Source organism: Cebus imitator, unplaced genomic scaffold (genome assembly GCF_001604975.1).
Source record: "Cebus imitator isolate Cc_AM_T3 unplaced genomic scaffold, Cebus_imitator-1.0 Scaffold572, whole genome shotgun sequence".
Classification (NCBI taxonomy): domain Eukaryota; kingdom Metazoa; phylum Chordata; class Mammalia; order Primates; family Cebidae; genus Cebus; species Cebus imitator.
In genome coordinates this window covers 185,789-199,501 of record NW_016107887.1, presented here as the reverse complement: position 1 = coordinate 199,501, position 13,713 = coordinate 185,789, and the positions used below count along the sequence as shown (strand labels likewise).

Sequence of the window (13,713 nt, the reverse complement as noted above, 5' to 3'; positions counted from 1 at the left end):
TTTTTTGTTTATTAAAGTACAAAGTAAGTTGCTTCTCTCTCATTCAGAACTTCGTCTCTTTAAAGAAATCAACTTTGGGGTACATCATTACACCCTTTTCTATATGCTCCAATAAATGCAACTATTACCTCTGCTACAATCAGCAGTGGGTTCTAATGTCAGACTATTCAGACTAAAATCCTGCCTCTGACACTTTCTACTCATGTAACCTCAGGCAAGTTTCTTCAGTGTCCCCAGTTAAAGAATGAGAATAATCACAGGGCTTATCATACGGCATCTATGTCATAATTACATGAGGCAATGCATGCAAAATACTTAACAGTGTCTAGCACATAATGGCGCTTCATAAATGTTAGCTACTAGTAAACATTAGCTGTTACTCATTAGCCTCATTGTTGGCTCCATGTTCTCACTCCAGCTGTTTTCCTTTCTGCTTTGACATTCAATTTATTACTTCTTCTGTTGCATGTATCCTTATTTAAATTTTAATTTTCTGAAACAAGGGAAAGTATAAGGGCTAAAAATTTTACAAACAAGTGAAATCTTCCTAAAACAGGGGGCCTCAATCAATGGACTGGTTTATAGCAGTGGGTTTTTAACTCACCCTTTACAGACTTCCCAGCCAGCTGCTGCTCTACTCAGGAACTTTATTATCAACACTGCACAACTGATGGACTCAAATCTTATTACAAGAGATCCAAGACCTCTGTTCCAGGGCATAGGCTAACTGACAAGGCCACCAGAAGACATGTAACCTCAGTCCCACATAAAAGTTATCTTTCCTCAGCTTTTATGATAATTTGGCTCAATAAAATACATTTTCATCAATTTCCTTTTACTGACTACATGCTCCATATTAAAAGCACTACACTGGCACCTTATATACATGGGCTCTCTGAATCCTCTACATAGTAAATATCATCAGACCCATTTTATAGACAAGGAAATATGTTCTAGAGAGAAATCTACCTGCTCAAAGATATGAGCGGCAGAGCCAGAACAGGAATCCAGACACTTCACACTCAAATCTAAATTATTTCCAGTATACTCTGTTGCCCTTGCATATAGGTAAACATATTTAGGAAGAAATGCCACTAATCACATACATCAAGGACACCATTGTTACTCAACAATCCACAGAAATTTTCTTGAAATAATCTTTCCTAAGGTTTTCTGCTTTTGCTTAGTGCTGCTAACTGTAGCTTTTCTACTTATGACAGAGGCACCTGTCTTTTTAGATTACACCACGGAAATTTACCTCCTACAGCCAATAGGACAAACACTGAAAGAAACACCTGGGAAGAATGGACAGTCTCTGAGAGGATGTGTCACTTGATGGCAACAACGAGGAGACTGCCAGAAAAAGAAACAGAAGTCACTTAATCTGAATCCAATAATCTTTTCTGGCTCTCCTCTCAAGGACACAAGGGGGGGAAATAAAAACCTCAATGAAGGCCAAGGTTTTGGAGACAGGCAAAGGAAATGAGAGGAACCTCCCTTATCTGTCAACACAGTCTCCTGCCCATGAACACACTTGATCCAGTGGTAACGTGCTCTATAAAGAAGCTTAAGAGAGACTAAATCTTCTACGGTCTACCAAGATAGTGCTATCCATAAAGCGAGAAACAGGAAAGGAAGAGAGACTGTCTCAGAGCCGTTTGCAGCTTACACGTTTTGGTTCTTCATAACGCTATTTAAACCCACTTGTCCGTCAAGGCCTCTCCAACTAAGCATACCCTAACAGTTTTTCACCACACTTAGAGAACTTACAGACCATAAGACATAGTCTTTGAGTGTAAAAAACATCTCTACTAGGTTATATAAAATATTGGAGCTTGAGGGCTACCAAGCGATTATGTAGTCTAATATCTGCATTGCACAAACAGGTTAACTGAGTTGTCCATGGTTACAAGCAAGTTAGTGGTAAACCCCATCTTCCTGACTTTCCTTCATACTAATCTGTCTTTGCTTAGGAATTACTTCACCAAGAGTCAAGTCTTAATCTTTGACTCCTTGTAACCCTGCAAGTGCTATTCTGGAAAAACTGACCAATCTTCAAAATTCTCAATTCCTTTAGGCAGTGTTACTACTTTCTTCTGTCTTCCCACAGAATTCCGTGTATTTGCACTACTGCACACATTACACTACACTGTACTGTAACTTGTTTATCAGTTTCCTCTCCAAAATCTATGAGCTCCTTAAGACAATTACTTTTTCACCAACCTACTAATTTAACATCCATGCTACCCTAGTCCCATCCCCAACATCCTTCCTCCTATTAGGAGCCTGATATCATTCACGTATCCGCCCTCCTTCACATGGCCACATGCTTCACTCAAGGGAGGCCCCGACTTAAGACCATCAGGTTAAGTATGACAGTCAGAGGCAATCACAGACACTCATTTTCCAGTGGTACTGGGGTGGGCATGCAAAGCCCTCTGGCAAATGTGATGAAAGAAAAGTCTGCTGGGGAGCTTCTGAGAAAGGTTTCCTTCCCCAAGTAAAGGCACAAGAAGACACTCTCCTTCCCTAGACATTGCCTTAACTACTACTGGATTTATTTGAGACACTAGATTTCCTTGGAGAACTTTAGGCCATTTGAGTCACTTTCCAATTACTCTTAGCCAGAAGCATCCTAATATGCACACAGCAACAGTGGTGGAGCTGTGACTCAAAAACACACAGAAGGTGATTTCACAGACCTTAAAAATGTAACAACCATAGCTAACATCTGACTGAATGAGGAAAAGCTTTCAGGTTTGTTTGTTTTTTGTTTGTTTTTTTGAGATGGAGTCTTGCTCTGTCGCCCAGGCTGGAGTGCAGTAGAGCGACCTCAGTTCACTGCAACCTCTACTTCCCAGGTTTAAGCAATTCTCCTGACTTAGCCTCCCACGTAGCTGGGATTACAGGCACCCACCACCACACCCAATTAATTTTTATATATTTAGTAGAGATGGGGTTTCACCACGTTGGTCAGGCTGATCTTGAACTCCTGACCTCGTGATCTACCCGCTTTGGCCTCCCAAAGTGCTGGGATTATAGGCGTGGGCCACCACGCCCCAACAGCTTTCAGCTTTTAAGAACTAAAACACAAGAAGTATGCCTACTCTAACCCTCTATTCAACACAGTACTGGAAGTCCTTCCCAGAGCAATGAGGCAAGAGAAAGAAATAAAAGACATCCAAATTGGAAAGAGGAGGTAAAACTGTCCCTGTTTGCAGATGACATAATCTTATATACAGAAAAACCTAAAGATTCTACCCAAAACTCTTACCACTGATGACTGAATTGAGTAAGGTTACAGGACACAAAATATGCAAAAATCAGTAGCATTGCTATACACCAACAACAAACTAGCTAAAAAAGAAATCAAGAAGATAATTCTGGCCGGGCACAGTGGCTCACATCTGTAATCCCAGCACACTGGGAGGCCGAGGCAGGTAGATCACCTGAGGTCAGGAGTTCAAAACCATTCTGGCCAACATGGTGAAACCCGGTCTCTAATAAAAATACAAAAATTAGCCAGGTGTGGTGGCGCGCACCTGCAGTCCCAGCTACTCAGGAGGCTGAGGCAGGAGAATCACTTGAAACTAGGTGGCAGAGGTTGCAGTGAGCTGAGATCTTACCACTGCACTCCAGCCTGGGTGACAGAGTAAGACTCCATCTCAAAAAAAAAAAAAACAAAAAACGGGGGGGGGGGGGGTCCAATTCCATTTATGACAGCTACCAAAAATAAAATAAAATACTAGGAATAAATTTAACCAAGGAGGTGAAAGGTACTACAAGGAAAACTACAAAACACTCATGAAAGAAACTGAAGAGGATACAAACACATAGAAAGACATCACATGCTCATGGATTGGAGGAATTAATATAGTTAAAATGACAAGCAATCTACAGACTGAATGCCATCTCTATCAAAACACCAATGACATTCTTCACAGAAACAGAAAAAAAAAATTCCTAAAATTTGTAGGGAGCCACAAAAGACCCTGAATAGCCAAAGCAACCCTGAGCAAAAAGAAAAAAGCTAGAGGAATCACACTAACAGACCTCAAAGTAAACTACAAAGCTGTAGTAACCAAAACAGCCTGGTACTGGCATAAAAATAGGCCAATGGAACAAAATAGGAACACAGAAATTAATCCACTTATCTATGGCCAACTGACTTTTGACAAACGTGCCAAGAACACTCACTGGGGAAAGGCCAGTCTCTTCAATAAATGATAGTGGGAAAACTGGATATACATATACAAAAGAATGAAACTGGATCCCCATCTCTCACTCTGTATAAAAATCAACTGTAAGTGGATGGGGACCTAAATGTAAGACCCAAACAATAAAATGACTAGATGAAAACATTTAAGAAATTTTTCAGGACATTATTTAGTCTGGGAAAAGATAGATCTCAAAAGCACAAAAAACAAAAGCAAAAATGAACAAGTGGGATTATGTTAAACTAAAAAGCTTCAGTGCAACAAAGAAACAACAGAGTAAAAAGACAAACTACAGAATAGGACAATTATTATACAGAATAGTAAATTATTCCACCAGCAGGGTATTTTTCTGTTTGAGCCAGTCAAATTTAACAGTGGGGAGTCGTATATCAACTTTAGTGACACTAATGTTAAATTCTGAGAACCCATTACCATTGGACCTGCCAGACAGGGGATTAATATCCAGAATAAACAAGGAACTCAAATATCTAAAAAAAAAAAAAAAAATTCCAATTTTAAAAATGAAAAAATAATCTAAACAGACATTTCTCAAACACATACCAATGACCAATAAATATATGAAAAAATGGCCAGGCGCGGTGGCTCACGCCTATAATCCCAGCACTTTGGGAGGCCGAGGCGGGTGAATCACGAGGTCAAGAGATTGAGACCATCCTGGTCAACATGGTGAAACCCCATCTCTACTAAAAATACAAAACATTAGCTGGGCATGGTGGTGCGTGCCTGTAATCCCAGCTACTCAGGAGGCTGAGGCAGGAGAATTGCCTGAACCCAGGAGGCGGAGGTTGCGGTGAGCCGAGATCGTGCCATTGCACTCCAGCCTGGGTAACATGAGTGAAACTCCGTCTCAAAAAAAAAAAAAAAATATATATATATATATATATATATATATATATATGAAAAAATGTTCAACATCACTAATCATGAGGGAAATACAAATCAAAACCACAATGAGGTATCATCTCACCCCTGTTAGGATGTCTATTATCAAAAAGACAAAAAAATAATAAATCTGATGAGAATGCAGCAGAGAAAAGGGAACTCTTATACAAGTACTAGTACAGCAACTATGGAAAACAGCATGGAGGTTCCTCAAAAAACTGTACTTAGAACTACAATATGATTCAGCAATCCTACTAGTGGGAATTTATCCAAATGAAAGAAAATCAGAATGTGGAAGAGATATCTGCACCCCCATCTTATTGCAGCACTAGTCACAACAGCAAAGAATCAACCTACATATCCAACAACAAAAAATGGATAAAGCAAATGTGGTATGTATATTCAATGGAATATTATTCAGCCATGAAAAAGAATAAAATCCTGTCCTTCACAGCAACATGGATGGAACTAGATGGCATTATGTTAAGTGAAATAGGCCAGGAACAGAAAGTTAAACACTGCATGTTCTCACTCATATGTGAAGCATAAAAAAAGCTGATCTTGTAAGCAAAAAGTAGAAGAGAGAATAGCAGAAGCTGGGAAGGATAGGAGGAAAGAGGTGTATAGGAAGAGAGTTGTTAAAGAATACAAAATTATAACTAGATAGGAGGAATAAGCTCTGGTGTTCTATACCACTGTAGGATGACTAGAGTTAACAGTAATATAGTTCCAAATAGCTAGAAGGAGGATATTAAACATTCCCAACACAAAGAAATGATAAACATTTGAGATGACGGATATGCTAATTACCTTAACCTGATCACTACAAATTATATTCATCAAAACATCATTAGGTACCCCAAGCATGTAAAATTATTTGTCAATTTTTTAAAGTTACTTTTAAAAAAGAACAAAATTGTAATGACCAGACTCTATCACCTCTCATCTTTTAACACTCCCACCATCCAGTACCAATGCCAGACACATAAGAAGCAATTGATAACTTCAGCTAAGTGAATAAACAGATGAATGAAATAGAATTTTAGCTCAGAGTTTAAAGACAGGTTAAGATAGGCTGCATGTGGTGGCACATGCCTGTAATCCTGGCACTTTGGGAGGCTGGGGTGGGTGGACTGCTTGAGCCCAGGAGTTCAAGACCACCCTGGGCAACGTGGCAAAACGAACACACAAAAATTAGTGGAGCATGGTGGTACACATCTGTATTTCCAGCTACTTGGGAGGCTGAGGTGGGAGGACTGCTTGAGCCCAGGAGGTGGAGGTTGCAGTGAGCCGAGATAGTGCTACTGCACTCCAGCCTGGGCAACAGAGCAACACTTGGTCTCAAAAATAAATAAATGGGCCAGGTACGGTGGTTCACGCCTATAATCCCAGCACTTTGGGAGGTCAAGGCGGGTGGATCATCTCAGGTCAGGCGTTCAAGAGCAGCCTGATCAACATGGTGAAACCTTATCTCTACTAAAAATACGAAAATTAGCTGGGTATGGTAGCAAGCACCTGTATTCCCAGGTACTTAGGAGGCTGAGGCTTGAGAATCACTTGAACCCAGGAGGCAGAGGTTGCAGTAAGCTGAGATCAAGCCATCGTACTCCAGCCTGGGTGACAGAGTAGGACTCTGTCTCAAAACAAAAAATACATAAAAATAAAATAAGTAAATAAATAAAGACAGGACAGATCAATTTTATATCCAGTGGTAAGTAAAATACTAGGGGCACAGTTAACATATTTAGAAAATAGAGTACATACTAGAGCAAAGGAGTTCTGTGGCTTTTTATGTCCAAACCAATCTCAAAAGATTGAGGCAATAAAAAAAACACAGAAGATTCTATTTCTGTAGGCCCCTTTTACAATGTCTATAGCACCTATCAGCAGTCATGCAAACTTTCCACTCTTCCTTCCATCTCAACCTTGACCCAAAGTGGCCACCCTCCAGGAAAATGAAAAGAGAGAACAAGGGATGGGGATAGGGAAGGAGCAGAGAGAGGTACACCACCTCTTCAGCACTTTAAGTCCAATCTAGTTTTTATTCATGAAAACTGTCTTTGAAAGGTAAAATGGTCAACCTTCACAACTCATCTGACCCATGGGACCTAGCCCCACCCCCACCCCCACCCCCTGCCACGGTCACATGAACAGCCTTGACCTTTAGATCCTGAAGGATATCCGCCAGGCCATTATGCACAGGTCACAGAAAAGTCCTTGACAACCTATACTATTTCTGTCCAGGTACATGGGCCAGCTTCACAACAGTGACCTGAAAGTAAAATGTTCCACACCCTAATACCAATTCTACACCCCAGAAAAAATCAGTGAAGACATTTGTTATTCATAAAGGGCAACTCACCAAGGTCTCAGGACCTATTTGCTGCAAGACACAATATACACATTAACTTCAAGGCTACAAATGCTCGTAAATTTTCCAACAAAAAAGCCTCCCCTTATCTGTTCACTTGACCTTCTCTGAAAGTGCTAAAGGGTAAGAATATTTGATCTTCAATAAGTATCAAAGAAAACTCTACTTTCTCCAGAATGAAATAACCCAAAGCCACAGCCTGACTGAGTGACTGGAAGTCAAGAAAGCATGCTGACTGCTCACGAGGGATTTTTATAACGGCCAATTTTGATCTACCAATGCAGCCCAGCCACCTACAAAAGTGCCTTCTAAAGCACAGCTTACCTTGTAATTGCTAGAGTTCACCCAAGAGGTAGCAAGTCCATCCACAAGTTTATCTAACATGGTCTGGTCATGCTCAAGGTCAGCAGACTTCTGTTTATCTGAGAAATAGTCTATCAGTTCTTGGCCAACCTGCAATCGTTTCCCAACATCCTTCTGCAACACCTGCACCAGGCAGGACTCCATGCGAGGCTCCATGATGGAATTCAAATCCAGATCCAGCAAAAGCTAGAGGGCAGTCAGGATGACTCCCTCCCAGCAGACGTATCTGGGAGGTTGCCTCTTTGTTCGCTGAAGGTTACCAAGAGCCTGTGTTTCAAAGATGCAATCTGGGGAATGGCAACAATGCACCATGTGTGTCTGAAGAGCAGCTGGTAGGATATTAAAAGTCCAATTTAAATAACTAGTAGGAGATAAAGGAGTGAGTGGCAAGTGATGTTCTACTATTGGGTCTGAAATACTTCATAATTCAGCAGTCCATTCTGAAAAGTAAGAGAAGAGAACAACAAATTAGCACAGATAACATAACACTCAAATGTTATGAAACATTAAATCAAAGACAAAGCAACTCATGCTGCAGAATCATTTACAATCACAAGCAGAGTGAGAAGCATGAACGGCTTGGCAACCATATCAGAATAACATAATTATTATTTTTATCAGGAAGAACATCGAAGCCCAAAGAAGAGCCAATGAGCCACACAGTTGGCGGGTTGATATTTTTCACAATTTCCCAGCTTATAAACGCACCATTCGGGAAAGCAATCTCTGCTTTAGCTAGTATATTTATTTGTAACTTCAATTCTGTTTCCCACCAGAAACCTAACACCACTCTGTGTCTGAATCACTGTAGGTACTGCAGCTTATCGCCTTACTCTCGGTCTTCTAAAAAACCAAGTATGGGAAATCAGGGAGGTTCCATAGAAAACACTGTTGACCAAAGTGGCTGGCTTGGTGACATTAAACAAAGTCAGGGGCAGCACCTACATCACACTACTTTACAGTGGAGTAAATGGTAGCCTCCACCTCCTCCTCCCTGCAACAAAGAAAAGAAAGACACAAAAAAGAAAAAGGAGCTGGGCACAGTGGCTCACACCTGTAATCCCAACACTTTGGGAGGCCAAGGCAGGCAGATCATTTGAGGTCAGGAGTTTGAAACCAGCCTGGCCAACAAGGTGAAACCCCTTCTCTACTAAAAATACAAAAATTAGCTGGACATGGTGACGAGCGTCTATAATACCAGCCACTAGGGAGGCTGAGGCAGGAGAATCACTTGAACCCAGGAGGCAGAGGTTGCAGTGAGCCAAGATCACACCACTGCACTCCAGCCTGGGCAACAGAGCGAAACTTCATCTCAAAAAAAAGAGAAAGGAAACAGGCTTACATTCTGATCAGATATTGACACAGTATTCTCGGCTGACAATAGCACCATTTGGGCCTAGGGTTTTGTTATAAAATTAGATCTCAAAATCATGTTTGAGAAGGCCAAAAATACATGATATGGGCAAAGTACCAAAACTGTTTTAACTATACAAACTGCATAATCTGTCTAATTAACCTATAGCTCCTGGAGCATTGTACACATTTATTTCTTACTTATCCTAAAACTATTACTTAATTCCTTTCATTTTAAACCAAGAAGATCCATAGGAAACCTATCTTCAAGATTCAGTACCCCCCTGACACTGTACCAAATTGAAGTTTTTTTCACGCCAATAGTAAATTCCAACTTTCAAAGTTTCCAGAAAATAAATCTTTCTTTTATAAATAAAGTAAAATTAAAATTCTCAGTAGAGTAACTCACAGTCTAAACATAGCAATTCTCTCCCTTTCTAATACCACCCCATCCTCACCCCTAATCTCAACAGAAAAGCAATAAGATTCTTTCTAAGGTATGGAATCACATACATCAGGTCATTTAGTGAAGAAAACCCTCCTTTCAAAGCCCCAGCACATAATTATCCGTCTTCTACTTTACCGCTTCCCACGACACAGAAGGGTGAGGGAGGGATGGCATTCAACAAGGCTCAGTATCTCACAGAGAAATCCTTCCTAATATTGAGGAGAAATCTGCTTTCTAGTCATTTCCAAATGTTGGAGCTAGTCCTTCCTTCACAGGAAAGATCTTCAAATGCATAAAAGCAGCTACTATCCTTCATTCCAATTTTTACTACAAATATGATACTTCCAGTTCTTTCTATTTTTTTTTCTTTTTCCGCCCACCCCTGAAACTTCCAGTTCTTTTATCATCTCTTATATTGGACTAAAGAAGGAATCAATGATACAGAAAATGTAAGAAACCAAAAGAATCTCTTTCTGGGACTAATATTAGTCCAAGATGCAGATCAAATAACCACCAGGCTGGTGGTATATTAAAAATGGCCACAAATTATTTGCTATTCCTTCCTTACCAAGGTGGAGTCTAAGTCCCCTCTTGCAGTGACTCTGGGCTTGACCCTGTGAAATCAGCAACTACAAAAGCAAGCAGAGACTTGCTATTCAAGCAGTGGAACTTGCCCTCTTAAAATGCTGCCCTGGGATGGCCATGCTGTAAGGAAGTTGGTCTAGCCTATTGGACACGAGAGGCCACGTGGGGAACCAACATGCTCTGACTAACAGCCAACAGCAACTGCCAGACATGTGAGTGAGGCCATCTGGGACCATCTAACCATTCCAGTTGTCATCTGATTGCATCTATGCCAGTAAGTGTAAGGAAACAAGCAGAAAAGCCACCAAGCCAAACCACAGAATTATGAGAAATAATGTTTCTTTATTTTGAGACAGAGTCTTGCTCTATCACCCAGGCTGGAGTGCAGTGGTGAAATCTTGGCTCACTGCAACCTCCACCTCTCGGGTTCAAGCAGTTATCCTGCTTAAGCCTCTTGAGCAGCTGGGACTACAGGCGCGTGCCACCATGCCCAGCGAATTTTTTGTATTTTTAGTAGAGACGAGATTTCACCATATTGGCCAGGCTGATCTTGAACTCCTGACCTAGTGATCCACCTGCCTCGGACTCCCAAAATGTTAGGATTATAGGCATGAGCCACCGTACCCAGCCAAGAAATAATATTTCATTGTTGTTTATTTAAGCCACTAAATTCACAGCAGATGGTTACACAGCAATAAATAACTGATATATTCCTTCTTCTCCTAAACAACTATCATTCATTTTCATTCATCCTCAATTAAAAAAAATTTCATAGTGTTTACTCCTTCAAGGGGTCTAAAGTGAACTGATACTAACCAAAACTAACAATAATAATAATAATACAATTTTAAGGATCTACATGAGGTGCCAGGTTCTGTGCTTATATAATATTGATTTATATAATACTATCTCTAATTCTTTAGCTCTATAAGTAGGTGTTAACATCCTTACTTTTAGATGAAATTGAAGTAAAGGTAAGTAATTTTCCAAGGTTACATGGACAATGAGTTTCCTTTCCCCACCTTGAAAATCTTATTATTAGAAGTCTTAGATTAATTCTGTTTTAGCTCAAGAAGTCAGACTTCCTGCTTAGCTAGGAAGCAACAGGAAAGACAGCAAGGTCTCCATTCCTTAAGTAAACACTAAGATCCAATTTGTTCAAGTCTCCCTACCGTGATTTTTAAAATACATATAAGAAAACCTCCCCTTCAACTAGAATTGCATAAGATTTCTAATTAATAAGCATATGCTTCTTGAACGTAATTATGCAACAAAGGCTTGGTACATTCAAAAATAGGTAACAAATTCCTATGAACAAAATGCAAAGAAAGAAAGAGACCGGAAGCCCCTAGGATTTAAGCAGATTGAATTCTCTTTTCTTTTTCTTAATTAAAAAAAAAAGGTAACTTTCTCTTTTACTCTTACTCTTACCAAACTTATGTTTTTGTATATTTTTTCATGCTTTTATGTGTTTTCGATATCTTTACTTTCAAGGACTATTAATCACAGTTCCAAATTCACAAGGTACAGAAGTGCAAAACCTACCTTCCACCCCGACCATCCCAGCCACCCATTATTCTCCTCAAAAGCAAGTAATGTCACCAGTTTCCTATGTATCCTTTCGGAAATATTTTTAGCTATCCAAACAAATAAATATATGTGTTCTCCTCCCTGTATCCTCCAGAATGAGTTTTCTAAACATTTACACTAAATCATAAAAAAGAAAAATCAAAAAATAATTATGCAAAAAACTTAGAAAATAAGACGAAAAAAAGGATGACTTGGAGGAGTTAGAGAAGGAGGAAGAGTTGAAGGAAAAGGAAAAGAAACTGGAGGAGGAGGAGGAATTACAGGAGGAAGAGGAACTGGAGGAGGAGGAGTTGGAGAAGTTAGAGCAGGAAGAGGAGTTGGGGGAGTTACAGGAGGAAGAGGAACTGAAGGAGGAGGAGGGAGTTATAGGAGGAAGAGGAACTAGAAGAGGAGGAGTTACAAGGGGAAGAGAAACTGGAGGAGGAGGAGTTGGAGGAGTTACAGGAGGAAGAGAAACAGGAGGAGAAGGAGGAGAAGTTACAGGAGGAAGAAGAACTGGGGGAGGAGTTGGAGCAGTTACAAGAGGAAGAGGAACTGGAGGAGGAGGAGGAGGAGGAGTTACAGTAGGGAGAAGAACTGGTGGAGGAGTAGTTACATAAGGAACAGAAGCTGGAGGAAGAGAAGGAGTTACATGAGGAAGAGGAGCTGGAGGAGGAGGAGTTACATGAGGAAGAGGAACTGGAGGAGGAGGAGGAGGAAGAATTACAGGAGGAAGAAGAACTGGAGTAGGAGTTGCAGGAGTTACATGAGGAAGAGGAACTAGAGGAGGAGGAGGAGGAGTTACATGAGGAAGAGGAACTGGAGGACGAGGAAAAGGAGTTACATGAAGAAGAGAAACTGGAAGAGGAGGAGGAAGAGTTGCAGGAGGAAGAAGAACTGGAGTAGAAGGAGTTACAGGAGGAAGAGGAACTGGAGGAAGAAGAGGAAGAGGAACTAGGGGAATAGGAGGAAGAGCTATAGGAGGAAGAGGAACAGGAGGAGGAGTTATCAGAGGAAGAAGAACTGGAGAAAGAGGAGGAAGAGTTACAGGAGGAAGAGGAACTGGAGGAAGAGGAGGAAGAGTTACAGGAGGAAGAGGAAGTGTTACTGGAGGAGGAGGGGGAGTTACCAGAGGAAGAGGAACTGGAGGAGGAGAAGGAGTTACAAGAAGAAGAGGAACTAGAGGAAGAGGAAGAAGAGGAACTGGACGAGGAGGAAAAGGAACCGGAAGAGGAGTTAGAGGAGTTACAGGAGGAAATGAAACTGGAAGAGGAGGAGGAGTTACAGGAGAAAGTGGAACTAGAGGAGAAGGAAGAGTTACTGGAGGAGGAAGAAGAAGATTTGGAAGAATTGAAAGAGGAGGAGAAGGAGTTAGAGGAAGAAAAGTGGAAGGAAGAGGAAGAGAAGGAATTAGAGAAGCCGGAGAAGGAAAAGAGCAGGAGTTGAGGGAGTTGGAGAAGGAGAAAAAGGAGGGAGCTGGAGAAGAAGGAGGAGAAAGAGGTGAAGTTAGAGAAGTTGGAGAAGGTGGAAGAACAGTGACAAAGGAGCTGGAGGAAGAAGTAAAACTCTCTTCCGTACACCCATATCCTGCCCAGGCTCTCCACAAGGGGAGAGTAGAACAAGGAAACCTAGGTCTAAAGTTAACCTTAACCAGTGGTCAACTATGGCTGAGCTAAATAAAAACCAGGGCTATTATATTTAAGACATAATGGGAGGCACTGGGACACAAAAATAAACAGGACTCAGCCCCTGCCTGCCCTTAGTGAGATTATGAGCTACTGTTTACAATCCCAGCAGTCAGTTCTATAATCATCATTCAAAAGAGTAGTGTTGGCCGGGCGCGGTGGCTCAAGCCTGTAATCCCAGCACTTTGGGAGGCCGAGGCGGGTGGATCACGAGGTCAA

The 13,713-nt window shown here is 41.0% G+C and overlaps 1 protein-coding gene and 1 pseudogene across 25 annotated transcripts in view; one reads left to right on the top strand and one right to left on the bottom strand.

Annotated features, from left to right (window-relative positions):
- CLASP1 (cytoplasmic linker associated protein 1) overlaps window positions 1-13,713 on the bottom strand; it is a 291,806-nt gene that overhangs the window by 236,455 nt on the left and 41,638 nt on the right. For all 25 annotated transcript variants that reach the window (XM_037734066.1, XM_017516071.2, XM_037734067.1 and 22 more), the window contains exon 2: window positions 7,816-8,294. In XM_037734066.1, the coding sequence (XP_037589994.1) occupies window positions 7,816-8,010 (195 nt within the window). In that variant the 5' untranslated portion in view covers window positions 8,011-8,294. The remainder of the gene's footprint in view (window positions 1-7,815; window positions 8,295-13,713) is intronic.
- LOC108294263 lies at window positions 9,313-13,348 on the top strand (annotated as a pseudogene).